The sequence below is a fragment of the Podarcis raffonei genome, chromosome 4, assembly GCF_027172205.1.
Source record: "Podarcis raffonei isolate rPodRaf1 chromosome 4, rPodRaf1.pri, whole genome shotgun sequence".
In the NCBI taxonomy this organism is placed as follows: Eukaryota; Metazoa; Chordata; class Lepidosauria; order Squamata; family Lacertidae; genus Podarcis; species Podarcis raffonei.
The window spans coordinates 3,409,464-3,432,001 of NC_070605.1; the positions used below are offsets into that span (position 1 = coordinate 3,409,464).

Here is a 22,538-nt window from a genome sequence, read left to right on the forward strand (position 1 = left end):
TTTACACCATGGCTTTTATTGATGCACTGAATTTGCTTAGAGGATTCAAGTCTACATGCAGAGTACCCAAATTCAATAAATAGTCCAGAACAAGGCCACTTAATTCCGATGGGAATGACAAAGAACTGAAGAAAAAAGGCAGGGTTTAGTTTGTGGTGTGCGTCTTTTTCTTGTCTTTATAAAATAAACAGCTCAGCCCAGTAAACGTTGTTCTTCAGAGAAGGCAGGAGTGGCCACAGCAGCAGCTTTGTGGCAAAGAATAACACTGCTAAACCAAGCCCAGTTTTTGGATGCTTAATGCAAGCTCCTTCCAGTGGCTTTTCCCCAGAATTCACAGCCGGTGAAGGAAAAGGGAAAACATTCCCTCTATGTAACAGTAACTCTAAGCCCATCTCCAGAAGCGGCTGGTATGGGCTGTGGCACCACATGGCAAGTTGTGCGCCTTAAAGTAGCAAGTTGCAGGCCCACACGATGAGCAAAGAAGATGCTCCCTTTCTTTCCCTCTCCCTGCTCTGCAGCCCCCCCCCCGACAGCACACTGCTCGTCTTAAGACCGAGAGAGAGAGTGCTAGACCCCAAGGGCTGGAGAGGAGATGTTGTCTCTCTGGGTAACAAGACATGCTGGTGGAGATTTTGGCATAAGAAGCGATTGTCGAAAGGAGTCCTTGTTCCCCAAGCATAACAAGACGCACAAACTTTATGTGCATTTTAAAGGAGCCTACTATTATTTACATTACGGATAAGATAATAAAAGGGCACTTAAAGGTTCCTGCTACAACAGCCGGGTGTGCAGATTGCCTCTGCCGCCGCCGCCGCCCCACTTGGATGACCCTGACAGCTTTGCCATCGGAAGGGGAAGCAAGGACCCCACTGCACCCAGCGACCCACAACTGCCTGACCCCCTCCTGAAGCAGAACGGCAGCCTCTCTCTTCTCTCCAAAGTGAACTAGACCTAACTAACCTAGCTGGGGCTGCAGGAGGAGAGGTAAGGGGGGCCCTCCACACCTGGCGGCTGCTTAAGACCCGCACATGAGACACTCGTCTCTGTTCTCCAGGGAACACACCATGGCTGCTTTGTTCCTCTCTTTCTCCTCCTCCTCCTTGAAGCTCTTCTCCTTCAGCTTCTCCTTGTTCAGGGTGAACTGGATGGGGTTGGCCGCAGGCTTTGTCCTCAAGTAGTACATGCCAGTCTTCAAGCCCTGTGGGCAGGAAAGGGTGAGGTGAGATGATAGATGATAGATAGATAGATGATAGATAGATAGATATAGATAGATAGATAGATAGATAGATAGATAGATAGATAGATAGATGATAGACAGATGAGAGAGGAATTAAAGCAGTTTGAGTAGGTTTCGCTCCCGACACCTCAGTAACAGGTAACCCAGAACACCCAGGATCCAGCGAAGGACGTTACCTTACGTTATTTAATGCTGTATTGTTTTTAACCCTCTATTGGAAGCCACCCAGAGTGGCTGGGGAAACTCAGCCAGATGGGCGGGGTATAAATAAATAAATAATTATTATTATTATTATTATTATTATTATTATTATTATTATTATTATTATATTACCACTGTTGGCAGCTGCAACCTATGTAATATCTATACTTTTCTATACTTTCTGTATCTTCCATAAGTATTTCATGCTTTATATAAGTATTAAACTGCCAATTCAATTCAAAAACCAGGCAGAACCATATGAGCCAGGATTTCCCCCTGGACAAGGTTTGCAGGACTTGTCAAAACAAGGCCTGAGCACAACAGCTTGTTATCAGGGCTACATTGTAATAGCTTAAAAACATAACCTACAAGATCGACACTAAAAACTTGTCGCTCTGCTTACCTGCTTCCACCCGTAGAAGTGCATGCTGGTCAGTTTGCCATAGTTGGGCTCCGCAATGTGGATGTTGAGAGACTGGCTCTGGTCAATGAAGGCCCCTCGGTCTGCTGCCATCTTGAGGACTGTTTTCTGGGAGACCTCCCACACCGTCTTATAGAGCTGTTTCAAGTCATCTGGGATCTCAGGGATATTCTGAAAGGCAGAAGGCCTACAGGATGACTCCCTGTGGACAGGAAGGTTGCTTTTGGCTTACACTAGGGATGGGGGGCTGGATTTGGCCAACTCCCAACTCACGTGGAGGATCCAGAAGAAAATAAAAGTCAGCGCTATCAAAATCTGCTGCAAGATTCAGCAAGTCTAGCAGGATTGTGCCCTCTGGCACCCTCCAAGTCATCCCCTGCTGATTCTATCCCCAAACCAGCCTCACCTACGTAAGAAAAGCACTTCTGGATGAGGCTAGGGGTCCATTTAGTCCAATATCCTCTTCTCACAGTGGCCAACCAGGTGCCCCCAAGGAAAGAGGCCATAAGCAAAGCCTGAGTGAAACAGCCACTCTCCCCTCTTGGGATTCCCAAAAACTGGTATTCAGGGGTAAAGGCCTCCAACAGGGGAGGGAGAAGATTGAGTCTAGCAGCCGCTGATAGCCAGATCCTCCATGAACTTGTCCAATTCTCTTTTAAAGCCATCCAACTACGTTTTGTGTGAGCAAATGCTATGGTTTAGCTGCATGAAGTCCTTTCTTTGATCTGTCCTGAATCTTCTAAAATTCTGATTCTCCCTATGGCCCCACTAGGTTCTAGCATTAGGAGAGGAAAAACCACTCCCTGTCTGCTTTCTCAGCCCTGCGTTGTGCAGTCTTAATAGATGTTAACAATTTCAACGTTCAGTTGACTGTGCTGTTGTTTATCCCCATTTAAATAATGAACAGACACAAAAAGGTAGCAGGTACGTTTGAAGGGCATGGTATTCTTGCATTCTTCTCTCTCTCTCTCTCTCTCTCTCTCTCTCTCTCTCTCTCTCTCTCTCTTTCTCTAGCATCTTCACATAAGAGGAAGCGCTTTCTTGCATATAGAGCCAGGTATAGAATTGAGGCCACCACACAGACACGGCCCCCTTGGCAAAAACCCCCACCCCACCCCAGGGACTGACCTGGATAGAGCCATTGTAGCCAATGATCTGGTTCTTCATCTCCTCGTTCCACAGGCCCCTCTCCGTCAGGTCTTTTAGTAAGTGGGGATTCACTATCTGCAAAAACCAGAAGTCATGCTCACTTACAGCAAGCAGCCCGTGTTCTGTTTGCTGCAGCAGCCAGCTTCTGGGAAGCCCACAAGCAGGCAGGGCATGATGCGCCCCACATATGTATCTCCTGTTCCCAGGAACGGGCATTCGGAAGCTTGTGGGCTGCCTCAGTTCCTGAAGGCAGGGCACAGACATTATGACTAGCAGCCACTGGCAACTCCTGCCAATGCGTCTAATCCCCCTTTTAAGTTAGTGCCCATCACCATTTTTTGGGACAGCAAATTCTATAGTTTGGCTCTGTGCTGCGTGAAGAATGACCTTCTTTTGTCTGTTCTGGATCTTCCAACATTCAGCTTCACTGGATGTCCACAAGTTTCAATGTTATGGGAGAGGGAGAAAAGCTTCTCTCTGTCCTCTATGCCAGGCATAATTTCATTCACCTTTATCATGTACCTTCTTACTTGCCTTTTCTTTAAATTAAGAAACCCCAAATGCTGCGACCTTTCCTCACCGGGGGGGGGGGGGGATGTTGCTCCATCTCCTTTATAATTCTGGCTGCCCTTTTCTGAAGCTCATCTAAGTCTCACATGCCAGTCCACCACCACGACAATTTTCTTCATCACCAGAGCTAGCATCTTGAATTTTGCAACCATTTCCCCTTGAAGCACATATTGAAGCCATGAGCCACCAAAGAGCAGCCCGGCCTGCGCACAACACAAAGCCAAGGTTTAATGTGCAGACTTGCTTAGCTTCTCCCCTGCCCCTGACTGCGCCACACAGGGGAGGAGACAATCCCCAACTCTCTCCAAACCAAGAGCAGCAGGGCCAAGGTTTGCTCAAAGTAAACTAGAGTTTCATGTTGTGTGTGAACCAGGCCTGTGCTTCTGGCACTCACAAGAGACAGGGGCTGAATTTTATTAGAGAGGATGACAAGGAGGACATCAGGATCACAGGCACAGCACCCACCTTTACCCCTGAGTTGCTCAAGGCCACCCTTCTGCTGCCTTACCTGGAACTCTCCAGAGAGAACTCTGCGCGTGTAGATGTTGCTTGTATAGGGCTCAATGGACTCATTGTTGCCCAAGATCTGAGCTGTAGAAGCCGTCGGCATTGGTGCAAGTAGGAGGCTGTTCCGAACCCCGTACCTAAATCACACAGAAAGCAGGGACCCGTGATTGTTGAAGAGGATCGCCATCTTCAGAGAACCAGCCTTTGGCATCAGTTAAGGAAAGCCCAGTTTTGGCAAATTAAAAATTATCTTGCCCAGCGGAACAATCTGCCAGGTTGGTTGCAGGTGACGGATAATACCCTAAAGTGCTTGTATTCCCCCAGCATTCAAAAGGATCTCACGGTCTGGTGTTAAACAAAAGCAACTAAGTCACAGAGTAGTCCCACTGAAATTAACGGACTTGATTCTACTGCGTCTGCTCCTAGCATGATGAACACTGGATACCCCAAGATCAGAATACACTGTCAAGTTCTCCCATGCAAGCTGCACAGAAATGAATGAGAGCTGCATCGGGGAGAAGACTGTGCTCTTACGTAGCTCAAGATGCAGTTTTAACATCCTCAGTTTAGAGCTGCCCTGTCCCTTTGCATGCTTTGCTACTCCTCACCCATTAACCCCACCACCAGCCAGCTCTGGGTGTTGCCCAAGGCATACTGAGCCAAAGAGATCAAGGGCTTTCACTCACTTTGCAATCTTCTCCTTCAGAGCCTTCCAGTCCCAAAGGTCTGTAGGGGTCACATTCCACATGTCATACTGAAGGATCTGAAGAAAAGGCACACACCATCTCGTCAAACCAAACCTGCCACCTAAGTGAGGGTGTGCAGCCTGCCAACCACAGGAAAGCCCACAATATAAAACAGGGGGGGGGGGGGGATGAAGAGAAAAGCAGCTTCCTTCAGGTCAAGGCTTCTTGCAATTTTTGGTTCATACACGGTGCTTCAATTCCTGCTTAGACACCACATGGCAAATGCCAAGCTCGCCACACAGGCATGAGTTGATGGTTTCTCTCCATGGATGTGGCTATTCATCCTTCAGAGGTTTCAGCGAAGAATTTCATCACAATAAATCTGAGACAATTATGTCTAAGAAAAGCATCTCAGACACATGGAGGGCACATGGCGAAAATCCACACAGCTGTGCAACTTATTAATCTCAACTACTCATGATCACAAACCTCCACACTTCCATCTACACTGAGATTTGTGATGGACACTATACAGCATTCTAGAGATCCCAGGTTTTTTTAAGTGAAAAGGAAGAGGAAAAGCAGAACACTTGGAAGAATTTGAGAGCTTCAAAATATACCTAAGGATTTAGAAGTTTAGCAATCCAGATGCAAGCAGACATTTCACTCAAGTGTAAAAATGCTTACAAAGAAAGAATGCTTTTGAAGATAAAGCTTGCAGGGGCATCTTGTAGGAACTAAGGGCTAGGAACTTGCTTTAAAAAAATGAAACTGGGTATTCATGAATATCTGAACTCTGTGCCAAAAGGCCAGATTCAACAACACCAGTCATAGGGTGAAATAAATGGTGAAATGGACCCTTAAATTAGTTCAGCATCTCAGTGTGGTCCAGCAGACATTTATTGGAGCTGCGGCACTTCTTGGCATCTCAGTTTGAGATTCCACAAGTTCCAATCCGACAGATTTTCCCAAAGGACCCTCAATACCATTCGTTCAAAAACCTTTCTAAACTTTGCCACTTACGCCTTTGCTGACTGGGCAGCCCTCGTAGGTCTCGTACGGCCCGTGTTCCTTGGCAAGCTCACAGCTGGCGTCTAGGGCACCATAGTAAATGGTCTCAAAGATCTGCTGGTTGAGCAGCTGGGCCTCTGCGCTCTCAAAAGGGTACCGCATGAGGATGAAGGCATCAGCCAGCCCCTGCACACCAATACCAATCGGACGATGGCGCTTGTTTGAGGTCTCGGCCTGCAACACATTGTGAAGGACAAAAGGATAAAGGGGGGGGGGCAGAGAGTTAAGAACCTGGAATGGGCAAGCTCTGGTTTCAGGCAAATCATTCTTTCCCTACTAATGTATTGTGTGCTTCCCACAGCCCACTAGCTAATGCCTGGCTAACAAGGAATGTGCTTTAGGGGGAAAAATACATGAGGAATACAGAAACTGCCACATCCTTAAATTTCTCCATAGTGTCAACCACCCTTCAAAGGAAGTAGCTGAGAACTTGCTGGTTCTCTGTAGTCCCTCAGTCTTGAACAACCAGCCTTACCAAGAGCACCTCTCAGTCTAGGGCTAAAATTCCTCCTTCGTACCTCTGGCACAGGGTAGTAGTTGATGTCGATTATCTTGTTCAGATTCCGGACAATGACTTGGGTGACCTCGGCCAGCTTCTTGAAGTCGTAAGTATGCTCAGGAGTGACGTACATATTCAGGGCTAAGGAAGCCAAGTTGCAAACCGCAACCTGGAATAGGCAAAGAAGGAAGCAGCGCTCAATGGCTAAAGAAATGTATGCAGTAGAGAGAGGGGAAAGGGTTACAAACTGTATGGCAGAAGATGTTCCCCATGACGGGCTCATCAACCATTTAGCCGGAAGGGCAGAATCTGAAGAGCCACCTGTAGGCCAAACACCTGCTTTGAGCCATGACACCCTCTGCCTAAATGCAGAGCTCTAAATCCAATTCTAAATGCTATGGGGAAGATCCTACAGGCTGCCTAGGCAGGTATGCTATGCTGATGTGCTCAAATATGGTAAGGAGTAATCAAAACCATTGCTTTCCAATTCTATTTTCAGTGATCCTGTGAGGAATAAATCCTCAAAATGTCAGACGAGGGCAGTAACTCAACATACACAAATCCTAACCACGCCACTGCTTATTTCTCAAAAGCTAGACACTCCTAGTCCTTTCAGACATGCTGTCGACACCACTTATGATCCTCATTCTGTTGACACACACACTCTGCCCACACTACCAAATGGGTAGTGCCAGTCTTCCTCGTTCTACATATATCTATGCACACCATTAATTTCTGGCTGTGTTCCTTTTCACCTGGCAGTGAATTCTACATCATCATTATTATTAAAATATTTTTAAAAAATTTATATACCACTCTTCACCCAAAGATTACAGGGTGGTTTACAGCATAAAAACACAAAATGCATAACAACACAAGCACAGTACACACTTCAAAGGCCATAGATTGTTTAACAGCCCAAGGCACCTGATGAAGAGCTACGTTTTTCCTGGTGCCTGGCACCTAAAGATATGCAAGGAGGGTGCCAGGTGAGCCTCGCAGAGGAGAGCAGTCCCCAAGGGGGAGCCACCAGAGAAAAGGCCTGTTCTCATTTTGCACAGATGAGTTTTTCTTAAAACAAAGCACATCCCTTTGCCCTTTTGATTGGCAAAGCATGGGAGAACAGTGGCTCCCCCAAATACATCTCGTGGGAACGCCTTCCCTAAAACAGACTCCGCTGAGCCGCAGTGGCACCTGGTTCCTACCCAACCCACCTCATCCTGGCTGGTGTATTCCACAATTTCTGTGCACAGGTTGCTGCATTTGATAGTTCCCAGATTCTGCTGGTTGCTCTTCCTGTTGCAAGAGTCCTTGTACAGCATGTAAGGAGTTCCTGTCTCCGTCTGAGACTCTATGATGGCATACCAGAGCTGCTGAGCCTTCACCACTCTGCGGACGCGCCCCTGCTTCTCATAGCTGCAAGACAGAGCAAGACTCGTCATTGGGACCCGCTTGGAGTTTCTGAACATAGGCTCACAAGCACCTTCTTTTCATTTGCAAAGCAAGGACACTGAAACCTCATGAACTCCTGGTGGAACAAGGCCCCTGAACAGGAGGTGCACAACAGCACACCTAAACTTTGAACAAGTGTAATGGTCTTGGGTTGCTCCAGGGAATCCTGGGAGCTGCAGATCTGGTCAAGTGCTGAGAGCTCTGTTGCAATATTCTTAGGCTCCCCAGAGTTCCTTGGGGAAAGTGTAACAGAAGCAGTTTGTGTTGTTCTTAAGAGTCTGGATTTTTGGCCAGCTCCAGCTGATGAGCACTGCCAGTTCCCATTTTCAGAATACAGACCGGGGGGGGGGGGATGCAAAAACTGTAGTTCCCTTAAGTTTTCTGAACTGTAGTTGCAATAAATGAGCTACAAATTCCCACTCAGAACATACAGAATGAAAAGAGGTAACAAGAACTTTGATTCCATTTTCATTTCTAAACAGACTCAAAAGGTATTTTGTCTGGAATCATTTGGATCCAGCTAAGGGGCAAGGCGAGGTGATGAAGGAGCTGTTGTTGACAGGCTATTCCTGGCTCAAACTTTGCCAACCGATGCACCAGCCTCTCTCTCATACCTCTCATACAGCTTCTCAAACTCCTCTCCCCAGACTTCATCTAGGCCCGGGCATTCATTGGGGCACATCAAAGACCAGTCCTGCAAAAGAAAGACTGAAAGTAAGCAAGGACAAGTACAAACTGTTCTTATCTTCCACACAGCAGGACACTGAAAAGACAAAATGTACATTAGCAAGCCTTCGTGCCTTTAGTAAAGACTTTAGTCACCACTTTTCCCTCCTCAACAGGGGAAACATTCTTATCAATTCAGCTCACTTCCGGGGAGTAGAAAGGGTAAAGAACACAAAAGAATTTTTTCTAGAAGCTCAACTGTATTTTCAATAGAATGAAATACAAAGAATCATTACTTCTGTGCATTACCCTCCTGTGGGCAATTGTTTTTATATTAAAATAAAGAACATTTTAAAAAGATTGAGGACACCCTGTGGTTCACAAAATGGGATACCAAAGAAAACCCAATTAGACTTATCTAAAACAAGACAGTCATTTTCTAACTTCTTCAGTGTCTCAGAACTGATCAATGACCGTTGGATAGATATTAGTTCCAATGTCACTTTGCCTTTAGGCTTTTTAAAGCCATAGGGCTGATCCGTTATGCTGCTAGGCATACATTTCACGAGGAACAGAGAAAGATACTACAAGACTGCCCAAATCAGTGCTACTCTGTAACTCATGGGTTATATGGCTGTATCTTGACAAGAGAAGACGTAACTCAAAACAGAGTTAAGGGCACTGTTGCTGGCACATGCCATTGCCCTCTCTTTGCAGCCCTGCTGGCAGGTGCCTGTGCTGTGAGCCCAGCTGCCCACCTGGTTGGTCTCCACGCGCTTCATGAAGAGGTCTGGGATCCAGAGGGCGTAGAAGAGGTCGCGGGCACGCTGCTCCTCCTTTCCAGTGTTTTTCTTCAGGTCAAGGAACTCAAAGATATCAAAATGCCACGGCTCCAGGTAGATGGCAAAGGCTCCAGGTCTCTGGAAGAGCAAATACCGTATTTTTCCCTCTATAACACGCACCCAACCATAACACGCACGTAGATTTTAGAGGAGGAAAACAAGAAAAAAATATTCTAAATGAAACAGTGGATGTATGATTTTTGTGGTTCATGCTGTGGCCACAGACATGTGATCTGACAGTGAGTTTGGAGTAGCCCAATGCAAAAATCCTGAGGATCCTTTGTAACCACGTTTTAAGTGGGGAGGGAAGGAAAAGCACTCAAGGGACAAGGAGCATGCATGGAGTGGGTGGAGAAGGATGCTGCTAATAATGAAGAAGAGGGGTATAAAGGGAGAAGGCTCCTCTCCTCTCCCGCTTTGCTCCTTTAAAGCAAGCAGGCTCTGCTTTTCTCCCTCCTCCCTGCTCATCCCCGGCTTGTTGTTGTTGTTGTTTAGTCGTTTAGTCGTGTCCGACTCTTCGTGACCCCATGGACCAGAGAACGCCAGGCACCCCTGTCCTCTACTACCTCCCGCAGTTTGGTCAAACTCATGCTGGTAACCTCGAAAACACTATCCAACCATCTCATCCTCTGTCGCCCCCTTCTCCTTGTGCCCTCCATCTTTCCCAGCATCAGTGTCTTCTCCAGGGAGTCTTCTCTTCTCATGAGGTGGCCAAAGTACTGGAGCCTCAGCTTCACGATCTGTCCTTCCAGTGAGCACTCAGGGCTGATTTCATTAAGAATGGATGCATTTGATCTTCTTGCAGTCCATGGGACTCTCAAGAGTCTTCTCCAGCACCAGAATTCAAAAGCATCCATTCTTCGGCGATCAGCCTTCTTTATGGTCCAGCTCTCACTTCCATACATCACTACTGGGAAAACCATGGCTTTAACTATACGGACCTTTGTTGGCAAGGTGACGTCTCTACTTCTCAAGATGCTGTCTAGGCCTGTCATTGCCCTTCTCCCAAGAAGCAGGCGTCTTTTAATTTCGTGGCTGCTGTCACCATCTGCAGTGATCATGGAGCCCAAGAAAGTAAAATCTCTCACTGCCTCCATTTCTTCCCCTTCTATTTGCCAGGAGGTGATAGGACCAGTGGCCATGATCTTCGTTTTTTTGATGTTGAGCCTCAGACCATATTTTGCGCTCTCCTCTTTCACCCTCATTAAAAGGTTCTTTAATTCCTCCTCACTTTCTGCCATCAAGGTTGTGTCATCTGCATATCTGAGGTTGTTGATATTTCTTCCGGCAATCTTAATTCCAGCTTGGGATTCATCCAGCCCAGCCTTTCGCATGATGTATTCTGCATATAAATTAAATAAGCAGGGAGATAAAATACAGCCTTGTCGTACGCCTTTCCCAATTTTGAACCAATCAGTTGTTCCATATCCAGTTCTAACTGTAGCTTCTTGTCCCACATAGAGATTTCTCAGGAGACAGATGAGGTGATCAGGCACTCCCATTTCTTTAAGAACTTGCCATAGTTTGCTGTGGTCGACACAGTCAAAGGCTTTTGCATAGTCAATGAAGCAGAAGTAGATGTCTTTCTGGAACTCTCTAGCTTTCTCCATAATCCAGCGCATGTTTGCAATTTGGTCTCTGGTTCCTCTGCCTCTTCTAAATCCAGCTTGCACTTCTGGGAGTTCTCGATCCACGTACTGTTTGAGCCTTCCTTGTAGAATTTTAAGCATAACCTTGCTAGCGTGTGAAATGAGTGCAATTGTGCGGTAGTTGGAGCATTCTTTGGCACTGCCCTTCTTTGGGATTGGGATGTAGACTGATCTTCTCCAATCTTCTGGCCACTGCTGAGTTTTCCAAATTTGCTGGCATATTGAGTGTAGCACCTTAACAGCATCATCTTTTAAAATTTTAAATAGTTCAGCTGGAATACCATCACTTCCACTGGCCTTGTTATTTGCAGTGCTTTCTAAGGCCCATTTGACTTCACTTTCCAGGATGTCTGGCTCAAGGTCAGCAACCACACTACCTGGGGTGTACGAGACATCCATATCTTTCTGGTATAATTCCTCTGTGTATTCTTGCCACCTCTTCTTGATGTCTTCTGCTTCTGTTAGGTCCTTACCACTTTTGTCCTTTATTATGGTAATCTTTGTACGAAATGTTCCTTTCATATCTCCAATTTTCTTGAACAGATCTCTGGTTCTTCCCATTCTGTTGTTTTCCTCTATTTGTTTGCATTGCTCGTTTAAGAAGGCCTTCTTGTCTCTCCTTGCTATTCTTTGGAAATCTGCATTCAATTTCCTGTATCTTTCACTATCTCCCTCGCATTTTGCTTGCCTTCTCTCCTCCGCTATTTGTAAGGCCTCGTTGGACAGCCACTTTGCTTTCTTGCATTTCCTTTTCATTGCGATGGTTTTCGTTGCCGCCTCCTGTACAATGTTACGAGCCTCCATCCATAGTTCTTCAGGCACTCTGTCCACCAAATCTAAATCCTTAAACCTGTTCGTCACTTCCACTGTGTATTCATAAGGGATCTGACTTAGATTGTATCTTACCGGCCCAGTGGTTTTTCCTACTTTCTTCAGTTTAAGCTTGAATTTTGCTATAAGAAGCTGATGATCTGAGCCACAGTCAGCTCCAGGTCTTGTTTTTGCTGACTGTATAGAGCTTCTCCATCTTTGGCTGCAGAGAATATAATCAATCTGATTTCGATACTGCCCATCTGGTGATGTCCATGTGTAGAGTCGTCTCTTGTGTTGTTGGAAAAGCGTGTTTGTGATGACCAGCTTGTTCTCTTGACAGAACTCTATTAGCCTTTGCCCTGCTTCGTTTTGATCTCCAAGGCCAAACTTGCCAGTTGTTCCTTTTATCTCTTGCCTCCCTACTTTAGCATTCCAATCCCCTATAATGAGAAGAACATCCTTCTTTGGTGTCACTTCTATAAGGTGTTGTAAGTCTTCATAGAATTGGTCAATTTCAGTTTCTTCAGCACCAGTAGTTGGTGCATAAACTTGGATTACTGTGATGTTAAAAGGTCTGCCTTGGATTCGTATCGAGATCATTCGATCATTTTTGAGATTGCATCCCAGTACAGCTTTCGCCACTCTTTTGTTGACTATGAGGGCCACTCCATTTCTTTTATGGGTTTCTTGCCCACAGTAGTAGATGTGATGGTCATCCGAACTGAATTCGCCCATTCCCGTCCATTTTAGTTCACTGATGCCCAGGATGTCAATATTTATTCTTGCCATCTCATTTTTTACCACCTCCAACTTACCTAGGTTCATGGTTCTTACATTCCAGGTTCCTATGCAATATTTTTCTTTACAGCATTGGACTTTCCTTTCGCTTCCAGGCATATCCGCAACTGAGCGTCCTTTCGGCTTTGGCCCAGCCGCTTCATCAGCTCTGGATCTACTTGTACTTGCCCTCCGCTCTTCCCCAGTAGCATGTTGGACACCTTCTGACCCATCCCCGGCTTAGCGAGCTGAAAAACTCTGCTGCTATTTAGCTAGCTGAGTGGGGAGGAGAGCGGGACAGAGAGCCTGCTTGCTTTAAAGGAACCAACCGGACAGGAGCCGCTTACACTTGTGTAAGCAGCTCCTCTCCTCTCCCGCTTTGCTCCTTTAAAGAAGCAGGCTCTCTGTCCCTCTCTCCTCCCCACTCAGCGGCTCTTCTCCCGCTTTGCTGTTTCAAAGCAGGCCACGGAGGAGGGAAGGAAGGAGAACCATGGATCCTCTGCTCATGACTGCAGCAGATCCCCCCCGCAACCCGTAGGCATTCCCTCCATAACACGCACAGACATTTTCCCTTACTTTCTAGGAGGAAAAAGTGAGTGTTATGGTGCAAAAAATACGGTAAATAGAAGAATCAGAATGATGCCTAGAGGAAGTTACATCTCTGTCCCTAGCTTCTCGCTAGGGTGGAGAAGAAAAATTAAGTGGCTTCTGCCTGGCTGAAGCTTTCCATCACTTCCAGGATTATAACTAAACAACAGATTAGGTTGCACTAAGGCTGCTTGCAATATCCAACAAGCACATCCAAGTGCTTCTGCATGTTTATTACACTTTGTTCAATTTCCAAATGAAGCACCTCACACGACATTGGAGATCTTACTGGATGATCTCCCAACCTTCAAAAGGTTTTTGAAGCCTTGCACTACAAACCAAGAGAATCCAAGGACAGTCTCTTGGTGCTCAACCTGCACATCTTATATAATAGATATAAGCAAACTGGTATCAACTGGAATGTTTTTCCAAGGTCAATTTTCTAAGTGGGTGATTTTTAGAGAAACTCTACAGATGGAAAGAAGCTGCGGGGTCAAGATATGTTACGGAGCATTTTTATTCACTGAACTCCCTGCAGTCAAAACCTTTAACATGAGCCTAAGAGAGCTTGGAAAAAATCCCAAATGCTGACTGTACTTCTGGGCAACCCTTCCAGTATCTCAGAGACACCAGAGGCACAAAAGCAAACTTTTACACAAGGCATAGACAACCTTCGGCCCTCCACATGTTTTAGACTACAATTCCCATCATCTCTGACCACTGGTCCTGTTAGCTAGGGATCATGGGAGTTGTAGGCCAAAACATCTGGAGGGCTGAAGGCTGCCTATGCCTGTTTTACACCATGGGACTACCCAGTGGCACATTGAAAAGGAACTAAAAACACTGCCAGGCACTCTCACAGTAGAGATGTGGCTACTGACAAGCGCTTTCCTTAAAAGGAGTTTCAGACAGTGAGAAGAGACGCTCTAGGAAGAGACAATAGAGATGGGTCTGTGAGGCCGCATCTGGGCGAGAAGGTGGTGGTCTTCTCTCCACTCCTCCCATTCAAAATCCTTCAGGCGACATGGGATACTTGCAGCTTTTGATGGTGGAAAATTTCAAATCATGGCAAGGGAAACAATGCATAGGACCATTCAAGAAATTCACATGTGCCATTGGTCCCAATGGTTCAGGTAACTCGTGAACAATTCAGACAGGCTTCTGTCCTGTTATCTCCACACTGTTGCTTTTGTTTTCCTTTATCCTGTGTATTATTTGTTATTTGTACCAAGCAAGATTTATTGTATGCTACTTTGAATGCTAAAAGGTGACTGACAAATGGTTTTAATTAAATCATTTTTAAAAACTGAATGGGTGTAATGTAGTTCTACCTACCCAAACTGATTAATCTGTATTAAAATATTTTTTTAAGAAAAGGAGTTTCAGAACAAGAGCAGTGGAGAATGCTGGAAACGTCTTGAAGCACTTGAACTCGCAATCCCACTCCCCCAAATGCATACATAGTCTCTGGAAGAAGCCAACACACCTTGTTCCCCCCTTGGTCCACATAGCGAGCTGTGTTGTTGTAGACCCTCAGCATTGGGACAAGTCCATTAGAGTTCCCGTTGGTCTGAAACAAAGAGAAAGCAGATTGGCATCACTTAATAATAGTAATAAAATTTTATTTATATCCCACCCTCCCCAGCTGAAGCCGGGCGCAGAGCAGCTTGTTCCTCTTGCAGAGGCAGGTGCCCAACCCCACATAGGAAAGGCTGCCATTTTTATAACGCAGGACCTGATTTAAGTTACATTAAAGCCACAGCAGCCCAAGGGGTTGGAAAACAGGTGCTTTGCAGCAATCACTAACACGGCCAGGCTGCTCGCAATTCAAAACTCACCCCGGCGATATAGCTGCCGGTGGCTCGAATGCAGCTCACTGCAACACCAATCCCGCCAGCAGACTTGGAAATCAGCGCACAGTGCTTAAGAGTGTCGTAGATCCCTTCAATGCTGTCATCCTTCATGCACAGCAGAAAGCAGCTGGATGGAAGGAAACAGAAGTGTTAAATGCCACAGGAGGGGACAGATATCACTCAAGCTGACATTTAAAGTCATCGTGCAGATTTGGGGGGGGGGAATGCAAACTGACAGCTATAATTTCACTACAACACTTAATTTCATAAGCCATAGGACAGGGGTGTCAAACTCAAATTTATCGGGGGCCGCATCAGCAGTTTGCTCACCCTCAAAGGGCCGGCTGTATCTGTAGGACTTTACATGAATGCATGTAAAGTGGAGGTTTCCTGTGAAGAATGGCCGGCGCTGCTAGAGGGCAGACGTTCTCTGGCTTGTAGGCTGCCGCGCATGCGCTGAAGAGGTGGCTTTCTTGTGTAAAAAAAAAAAAAAAAAGTGAGAATAAAAAGTGAAGGCTGGCGGCCGGCGGCGGCTACACGGGCCACATGACGAGGTCTGGCGGGCCGGATTCGGCCTGCGGGCCTTGTGTTTGACACCCGTGCCATAGGACATTGTTTTTTTCCTGAAAGGATTTTGTTTTTCTTCTTTATATGAGAAATTTTGAATCAATACCTCCCCTCCATGCCCAGCAATTAGTATCAGCAGTTAAGAAAGAAACTTGTTTGTTAGCAACAGCAAGCAAATAGACCCTCTAGGTAGGCACTGTCCTGTTTTGGAGCAAATGCACCCCCCTGAAGAAATGCTTGCTGTAAAAACTGCAGACCAGTCTAAGCAAGAGCAAGGAAGGGACAGCTGATGCCCATTTTATAGAAGTTAAAACCATTTTGCTTAAGCAACACCATCCTCAATTGCTCCCTCTTCCAGTGGCCACCTGCCCGGATTACCTGGAGAGCTGGGGGCGGTTGGTACCAGCATTGAAAAGAGTGGGCGACGCGTGGGTGAACCACTTCTCAGAAAGGAGGTTATAGGTTTCGATTACAGCATCGATGTCGTTCTTGTGGATTCCCACCGACACCCTCATCAGCATGTGCTGGGGGCGCTCAGCCACTAGACACCGGAAGAGAGGAGTCAAAAAGAAAACATGAGTGCACCACAGCCTGCGAAAGGAGCCTCTGCCGCTAAGGCAGCTGGGCCCAATTCATTCTGCCAGATCAGAGAGCAATTTCCTGTTCTGGCATCTGTAGGATTCCAGGCACAGCAAGATACAAGAGTAAAAGCTGATGGGAGGGCGAGGAGAGTAGTTCTTGCCAAAGGTCCAAATTAGCCCCCCTCAACCCAAACAGAAGAAATAATGAGTGAACTGCTGCCATGTGAGTTAAAAGAAATCCCTATCTACTTCTTCAATGCAGAGGGGCTCAGCGGTAGAGATTACCGGTACGTATTGCACGCAAAAGGTCCCAGGTTAAATCCCCAATGGCATCTCCAGGTAGAACTGGGAGACATTCCCTGTCTGAAGCCCTGGAGAGCCTCTGCCGGTCAGTGTAGACAATACCGAAGTAATGTGGACCAGTGGGTCTGTCTCCACATAAGGCAGCTTCACATGTTCCTATGCTAGGCAGCAGCAGCATGTAAGGAACATTTGTAACCCAATGCCCAATGAAGCTGCCACTTAGATGGTTTTGAGAACACAAGAACGTAATGGCAGTACTCTCCCCTCTTGCAGTTATCAATGGCTGGTATTCAGAAGAATAACTACCTCTGACATGGGGCCAGCTCGCAGTAGGAAGCCCAATACCTAGAATCACCCCGCCTACAGAAGCACTAATCCTTCATGATTTAAGCTCCAAGGAGTATTAAAGTGTGAAAAAGCCCCCTTAAGCCATCACTTCTAGAAAGCTATGGCTTTATTTATTTAAAGCATTTATATATCACATTTTATCAATGATTTCAAAACAGTTTACAAAAAATTAAGAATAAGCTATATGCATTTGTACACAGGACTGAGACAATTCTCATGTACCACTTACCTTTGGAATTGATTTTTAGCAGATACGAACGCTCAAGTGTCTTAAAGAGGAAAGGGAAAGGACATAAGTCAGAGCTCATTATAAAAAATAAAGTAGATTTACTACCAAAAAAATCAATTGATTTCCACCACCACCAGCAACCTCTTATTGCACCTGAAAGGCTGTGGCTTTCAATCAGTATTTCAGAAAACCCCAAAGTTCCTCATCAGGTCCACAATGGCAGACCAGCTTCCCTGAGGAAGACCCTGCAACACACAGCTGCAAGAGGCTTCTCCTAGGGCATGGGGAGGGGGGACTCTGACCTATGGACTTAACGAAGCCCATTTTGAAGAAACCACACCAACCTTTCCCAGGTCTATGGTTCTTCCTCTGCAGGCAAAATTCAGCACTCCTTAAAATTTGGAGCCTTTTCCATCACCCTGCTTAACCAACACAAAAAGGCCCCCAAAAGCTCTTAATTCGGGCTACAAAGGAAGACTCGGGAGTTGCCCACTGCTGGCTCCATTCAGTTGGATGGCAGGATCCAATTCCCCACCCCTCTCCTAGGCTGTGTTTCCGCCTCATGTTTTTGCAGTCTTCACCAACCTGCCCCCTCCAAATGTTGCTGGGACTACAATTTCCACCGGCCTCAGCCGGCCCGACCCTAAGATGTTGTGGACTGATGGGGATTGCAGTCCAACAGCACCTGGAGGGCACCGCGTTGGCGAAGGCTGATGTGGCAGAGCAGCCCCACCATGTGCACAGTCATGCAAGAAGAGCAGGGGCCCCAAAAACACACCTAGGATCCTTTGCAGTTGATGGTGTTGAGGGAAGCCATGGGGGGAACCTTCTCAGCAGGCTATCAGCAGTCACAGCTCCCTGGTATTGGGATGTTTGAAAACTGCTGCCTTACTTAGAAGTTGCCTTATCAAAATTCCACTAGAGGGAGGTGTGTGTGGCATACTGGGGCTCCTACATAGAACAGAACTTGCCGTTCCAAGCCTTACCATTAACTGACACCCTCAAAGAAAGAACAACTCTTTACCTTAAAGCCAAAGTAATTATAGGAGAAATCCCGATCATAAATTATAGAAGAGTTCAGTCTCTAAGAGAAGAAAAAATGAAAGTTAGATTAACACATTTAGACTATGTATACCCCAGTTCATGTAATACAAAAGCCTACATGATGTGTGATACAAAAAGTATTTTTTAAAATTGTTCTATTTTTCAACTTTGTGATGACTCAATTTGTTTCCAAATGGGAAGCTAAGAAGCAAACAATTCCTAATTTCAAACCAGCACCACTTCCTTTTTGCAGAATGTCCCCTGGCTCTGTTGATCAATATAACTGCATTTGGAATATTCTACGTGTACCCAAAAAACCAACAATGCCACACTGTATGAAAAATCACTATATTTGTAAAGGGCTTATTTTAAAGGACTAGATCTGAACACAGGGCTTTGGGAAAACCTATGTTTAAAAGAGATGGCAAGGCCACCTTCCACCAACATCCATGAGGCATTTGTGAAGCATGCATAATAGCACGAGGGCAGCCATCACAAGTGCACAGAAAATGCTGGCAAGTTAACTTTCAATCCATGCACATTCCTCTGTCTGGCAACTCATCTGCCTCTCCACAAATGCATGTGATATTCTGTCACAGAATATTACGCAGTTTCCCAAACACCAAGTGGATATTCAGGTGAAAACTTCTTCCCACCACCTAGCGCCAGAATAGCCATTCTGCTTTTAACTCAGACTGCTTTTAATTCTTTCCTGTTAGCTCTGCCAAAGTGCTACTTACATCTTTGTTGGCCAATACAATGTCTAGAGTTTCCTTAGCAATCATTGGAGAATGTTTGCCATTGTGCGGGTTTACATAGTTGTACAAATCTTCCATCACATCTAAAAAAGGGAGGTTACTGCATTTTAATAATTACAACAGTAAGGTTTGCCAGTATTATTACTTACTTTTGGAGACCGGGGCGGGGGGGAGAACTGGCCAAGCTGAATGCCCCACCACAGAGCAAATCAGCTGAAGACATCAGCTCATGCTTATTGCACAATGCTTTAACTCCGCAATTCATCACAACCATTTGATCGGTGAGAATTTCAATGCAATCCGATGCCTCCTGGGTACATATTATTACTGGGATTAACTACATCAAACCTCTCCACCCAATAGTTTTGCCATTAAAATCCCTCCAACATGCCAGTTCCACAAACGTTGCAGAAATGGTTTTCCTGTGTTGTGGCCAGCACCCACACACTCACCGCTGAATACTTTCTTGGTTTCCTTGTGCAGGTTAGAGACAGCAATTCTTGCTGCGAGGATAGCATAGTCAGGGTGCTTGGTTGTCAAGGTTGCTGCTGTTTCAGCGGCCAGAGTATCCAGTTCTACGGTAGTGACTCCACTGTAAAGGCCCTGGATCACTTTCATGGTGATCTGAGCCTGGACAAGGAAAAAAATGAGCAAATACCCATAAAGTTAGTTTGCTATAACAGAAGGGGGGAGTTTTCAATGACTTTGTTTGCCAGAGAACTATATGAATTTTGTGGCAAGCTGTCCACTTGGTTCCTTTCACTCTCAAGGTGGTTAAAGTAATATGGAGATAAGATAATGGTAAATGTATGAATCTTAAAACAACAGGTGGGTAATGGGAGTGATGAGAGGGGGAAAGGAGTGCTCAGAAGGCTGGGAAGTTGAGAAACAGCAGCTCCTCAGTGATTGCTTAGTGAGGAGCAAGGCTTAAAACTTGCAAGGTACCACCTGTAAATATAACCATGCTGAATGAAATATTTCAGAGGTACTCTAGATTGCTCAGAATTTTACATTAAAACTTGTTATCTTAAGTGGCCATTTTCCCTGGAAGGCAGTTTACAGATTTATTTTTTTAAAAAACTGCATACACCCAAAAAGCAGACTGGTTTCCAAATCAGACTGAGGCAAGTGTGCACAGACTGGAACTTCAAATGTATATTTTGTGGAGCACAGCAGAAAACACTGCTTTGTCACTATCATGAACAGAACTTTCCTCAGCATACAAGGAGCTTCATTCATTTATTCATGAGAATTTACATTCCGCTATTCCACTACAATGTGCTCAAGACATTTTACCATCCTTGTTTTATCTTAGACCATGACAGACTCATGATAGCACCGAAGACACTCACAGGGTCAACGAAGTCCAAGTTGAGACCGTAACACAGTTTCTGGATCCGGGACGTGATCTTGTCAAACATGACGCGCTCGTGGCGCCCATCTGCCGAAAAGAGACAGGCACATTTACCATCACTTGCTGAGCAAACGCTGTACTGAGTGAGGGTCCAGTCAAGGGTTTGGCCTCACAGCCTCTACCACTGCTGCCATATCCCTCCCAGAAAAACTAACTAGCCCCTCCACCAAGTAGAAAAAAATGGGATGCAAATGGAATAAATGGGGACATCCAAACACATTGAAACAGACACTTCACAAGCTCAGTGACCCAAGGGAGATCAGTGTGAGCCTGTCACCACAAGGGCCCTTGCATCCCACACAGCAATTTGGGGGGGGGGGTGATAACGTGAGGGGGGGCAAGGGGAGATGTAGCTGCACCCAACCTGGGCCAGAGGACAGCACCCCAGGGTGCCTCTGGAGATGCTCCTCTCCGGAGCCTGCAGGGTGGCACCTCGGGGTGCCCTGGGCTGACCCTGGAGGAGGTGGGGGGGAGGGGGTGGTCTGGCAGGAACTGGGTGCTGCCTCACTCCTGGCATCAGCAACCCCCCTCCCCCGTGTCTCTGGTGTGGTGCAGCGGACGAGGGACTGGGAGAGACCAGGGTTCGAATCCCTCCTCAGCCACTGCCTCTCCACCTAGCCTACCTTGCAAGGTTGCTGTGGGGATTAAAAGGGTGGATGGGAGAACCACCTTGCACACCGCCGTAAGTACCATGGGAGGGGGGGAAGGCAAGCTGGAGTTTTATTACAGTCATGGCTCTTGTTACGTTTGCTTCGTGATACGTTTCTTCAGGTTGCGTCCCGTGGCGACCCGGAAGTACCAGAAAGGGTTACTTCTGGGTTTCGCCATTTGTGCATGTGCAAAATGCGCCATTTGTGCAGATGTGCAAAATGACATCATGTGCATGCGCAGAAGCTAAGAATCACGACCCACGCATGCGCAGATGTGGATTGTGTTCCTTTCAGGTTGCGAGCGGGGCTCCGGAACAGATCCCATTCGCAACCAGAGGTACCACTGTATTTTTATTATTATTACTACTACCAATTCATTTACACCTGCCCTTGCCCCTGACAGGGTCTCAAGGCAGCGGGCAGTTAGTGAATGCAGCAAGGGAGCAGACCAGGCGGCCTCCACGCCACCCCAGACCCGCTCACTGTTACTATTAGTTGTTGTTCTTGTTACTATTAGTTGTTGTTGTTGTTAAACTGACAATCCCGGCCTTCTCCCACACTACACACAAGGCGGCCAAAGAGGAGCAGCAGCAACAGTGGCAAATGGTAATAATACGGCCAATGACAATAATGTTTCTTTTTGTGTTCGCTTTATACCCCACTCTTTACTTATTTTTTTTTTAGCTTTATTGCATTTTTTAAAACTACAGAGAAAGCATGAACTAAACATTACACCCAAATAAGAAAAAATAGTAAGAAAAATACAGAAAAGGAAAAACGGGGGGAAATAATAAATGAAAAAGAATTAGTCAAGTCTATTGGTCAAGTCTGTGTATCTGAAGAAGTGTGCATGCACACGAAAGCTCATACCAAGAACTAACTTAGTTGGTCTTTAAGGTGCTACTGGAAGGAGAAAATTTTTTTGTTTTGACTATGGCAGACCAACACGGCTACCTTTCTGTAACTAGTCAAGTCTACAAAATTGTTCTGTATTCATTTATTAAAACCAGGCTTTTTTTTCATTATAACTGTGTGGTTAAGCACAGCCAAGTGTTGTTTTTGAACCGTATTTTGCCAGGTCGTTTTTTTAAGCAATCCCATTCGTGTTTTTTACCTTGTCGCCTGAGAGATCTCTTCTTAGTTCTGTCATTTTACCCCCCCCCTTTACGCGAAGACCCCAGAGAGACAGAAATGACCCCCCCCCATCTCTTTCTCTCTTTTTATGGCGGGAATATTGGCCTTGGGTCGGCCGAGGGTTTTGGGGGCTCCCAGTTCCTGGCCCTTCCGCCCCCCCACTTCTCCATGAAGGGCTTTTGGGGGGGGGATAAAGGGGCACAAAAAGTCTTTCCTCTCCCCTCTCACAGACTCGTCCTGGAAGGGGGGCTCCTCCTCACCTCTCTTGACCACGTGCATGGCGGCCTTCTTCTCCTTCTCCTTCTCTCCCTTCCTCCCTTCTTTCTCCTCAGGCGACCGGCCTTCCGTCCTGGGGAACCGCGCGCGGGATGAGGCGGTTGGGGGGGGCAGCGGCGCCTGCGAAACGGCTCCTTCCCGCCAAGCGACGCTGACCCCGCCGCGCCGCCGTAGCCACGCCCACGCCGGGACGTCGACGGAGCCATCTTGGAGGCTGGCAGAGGTTTTCCCACTTTGCAGCGGCTGGGCCTGG

General features: G+C 46.4%; 1 protein-coding gene across 1 annotated transcript; it reads right to left on the reverse strand.

The window, feature by feature from the left end:
• On the reverse strand, nt 1-22,422 carry RRM1 (ribonucleotide reductase catalytic subunit M1). Its single transcript, XM_053384857.1, has 19 exons — nt 22,270-22,422; nt 20,164-20,252; nt 19,264-19,441; nt 18,794-18,894; nt 18,034-18,093; nt 17,010-17,049; nt 15,927-16,089; nt 14,967-15,108; nt 14,615-14,698; nt 9,218-9,379; nt 8,408-8,487; nt 7,556-7,757; nt 6,361-6,510; nt 5,795-6,016; nt 4,772-4,848; nt 4,087-4,222; nt 2,988-3,083; nt 1,842-2,030; nt 1-1,198 (listed from the first exon to the last, which is right to left on the reverse strand). The coding sequence occupies exons 1-19, from the start codon at nt 22,286-22,288 to the stop codon at nt 1,016-1,018; spliced, it is 2,373 nt and encodes a 790-aa protein (XP_053240832.1). The 5' UTR covers nt 22,289-22,422; the 3' UTR covers nt 1-1,015.
• Nucleotides 22,423-22,538: the final 116 nt, after the last annotated feature.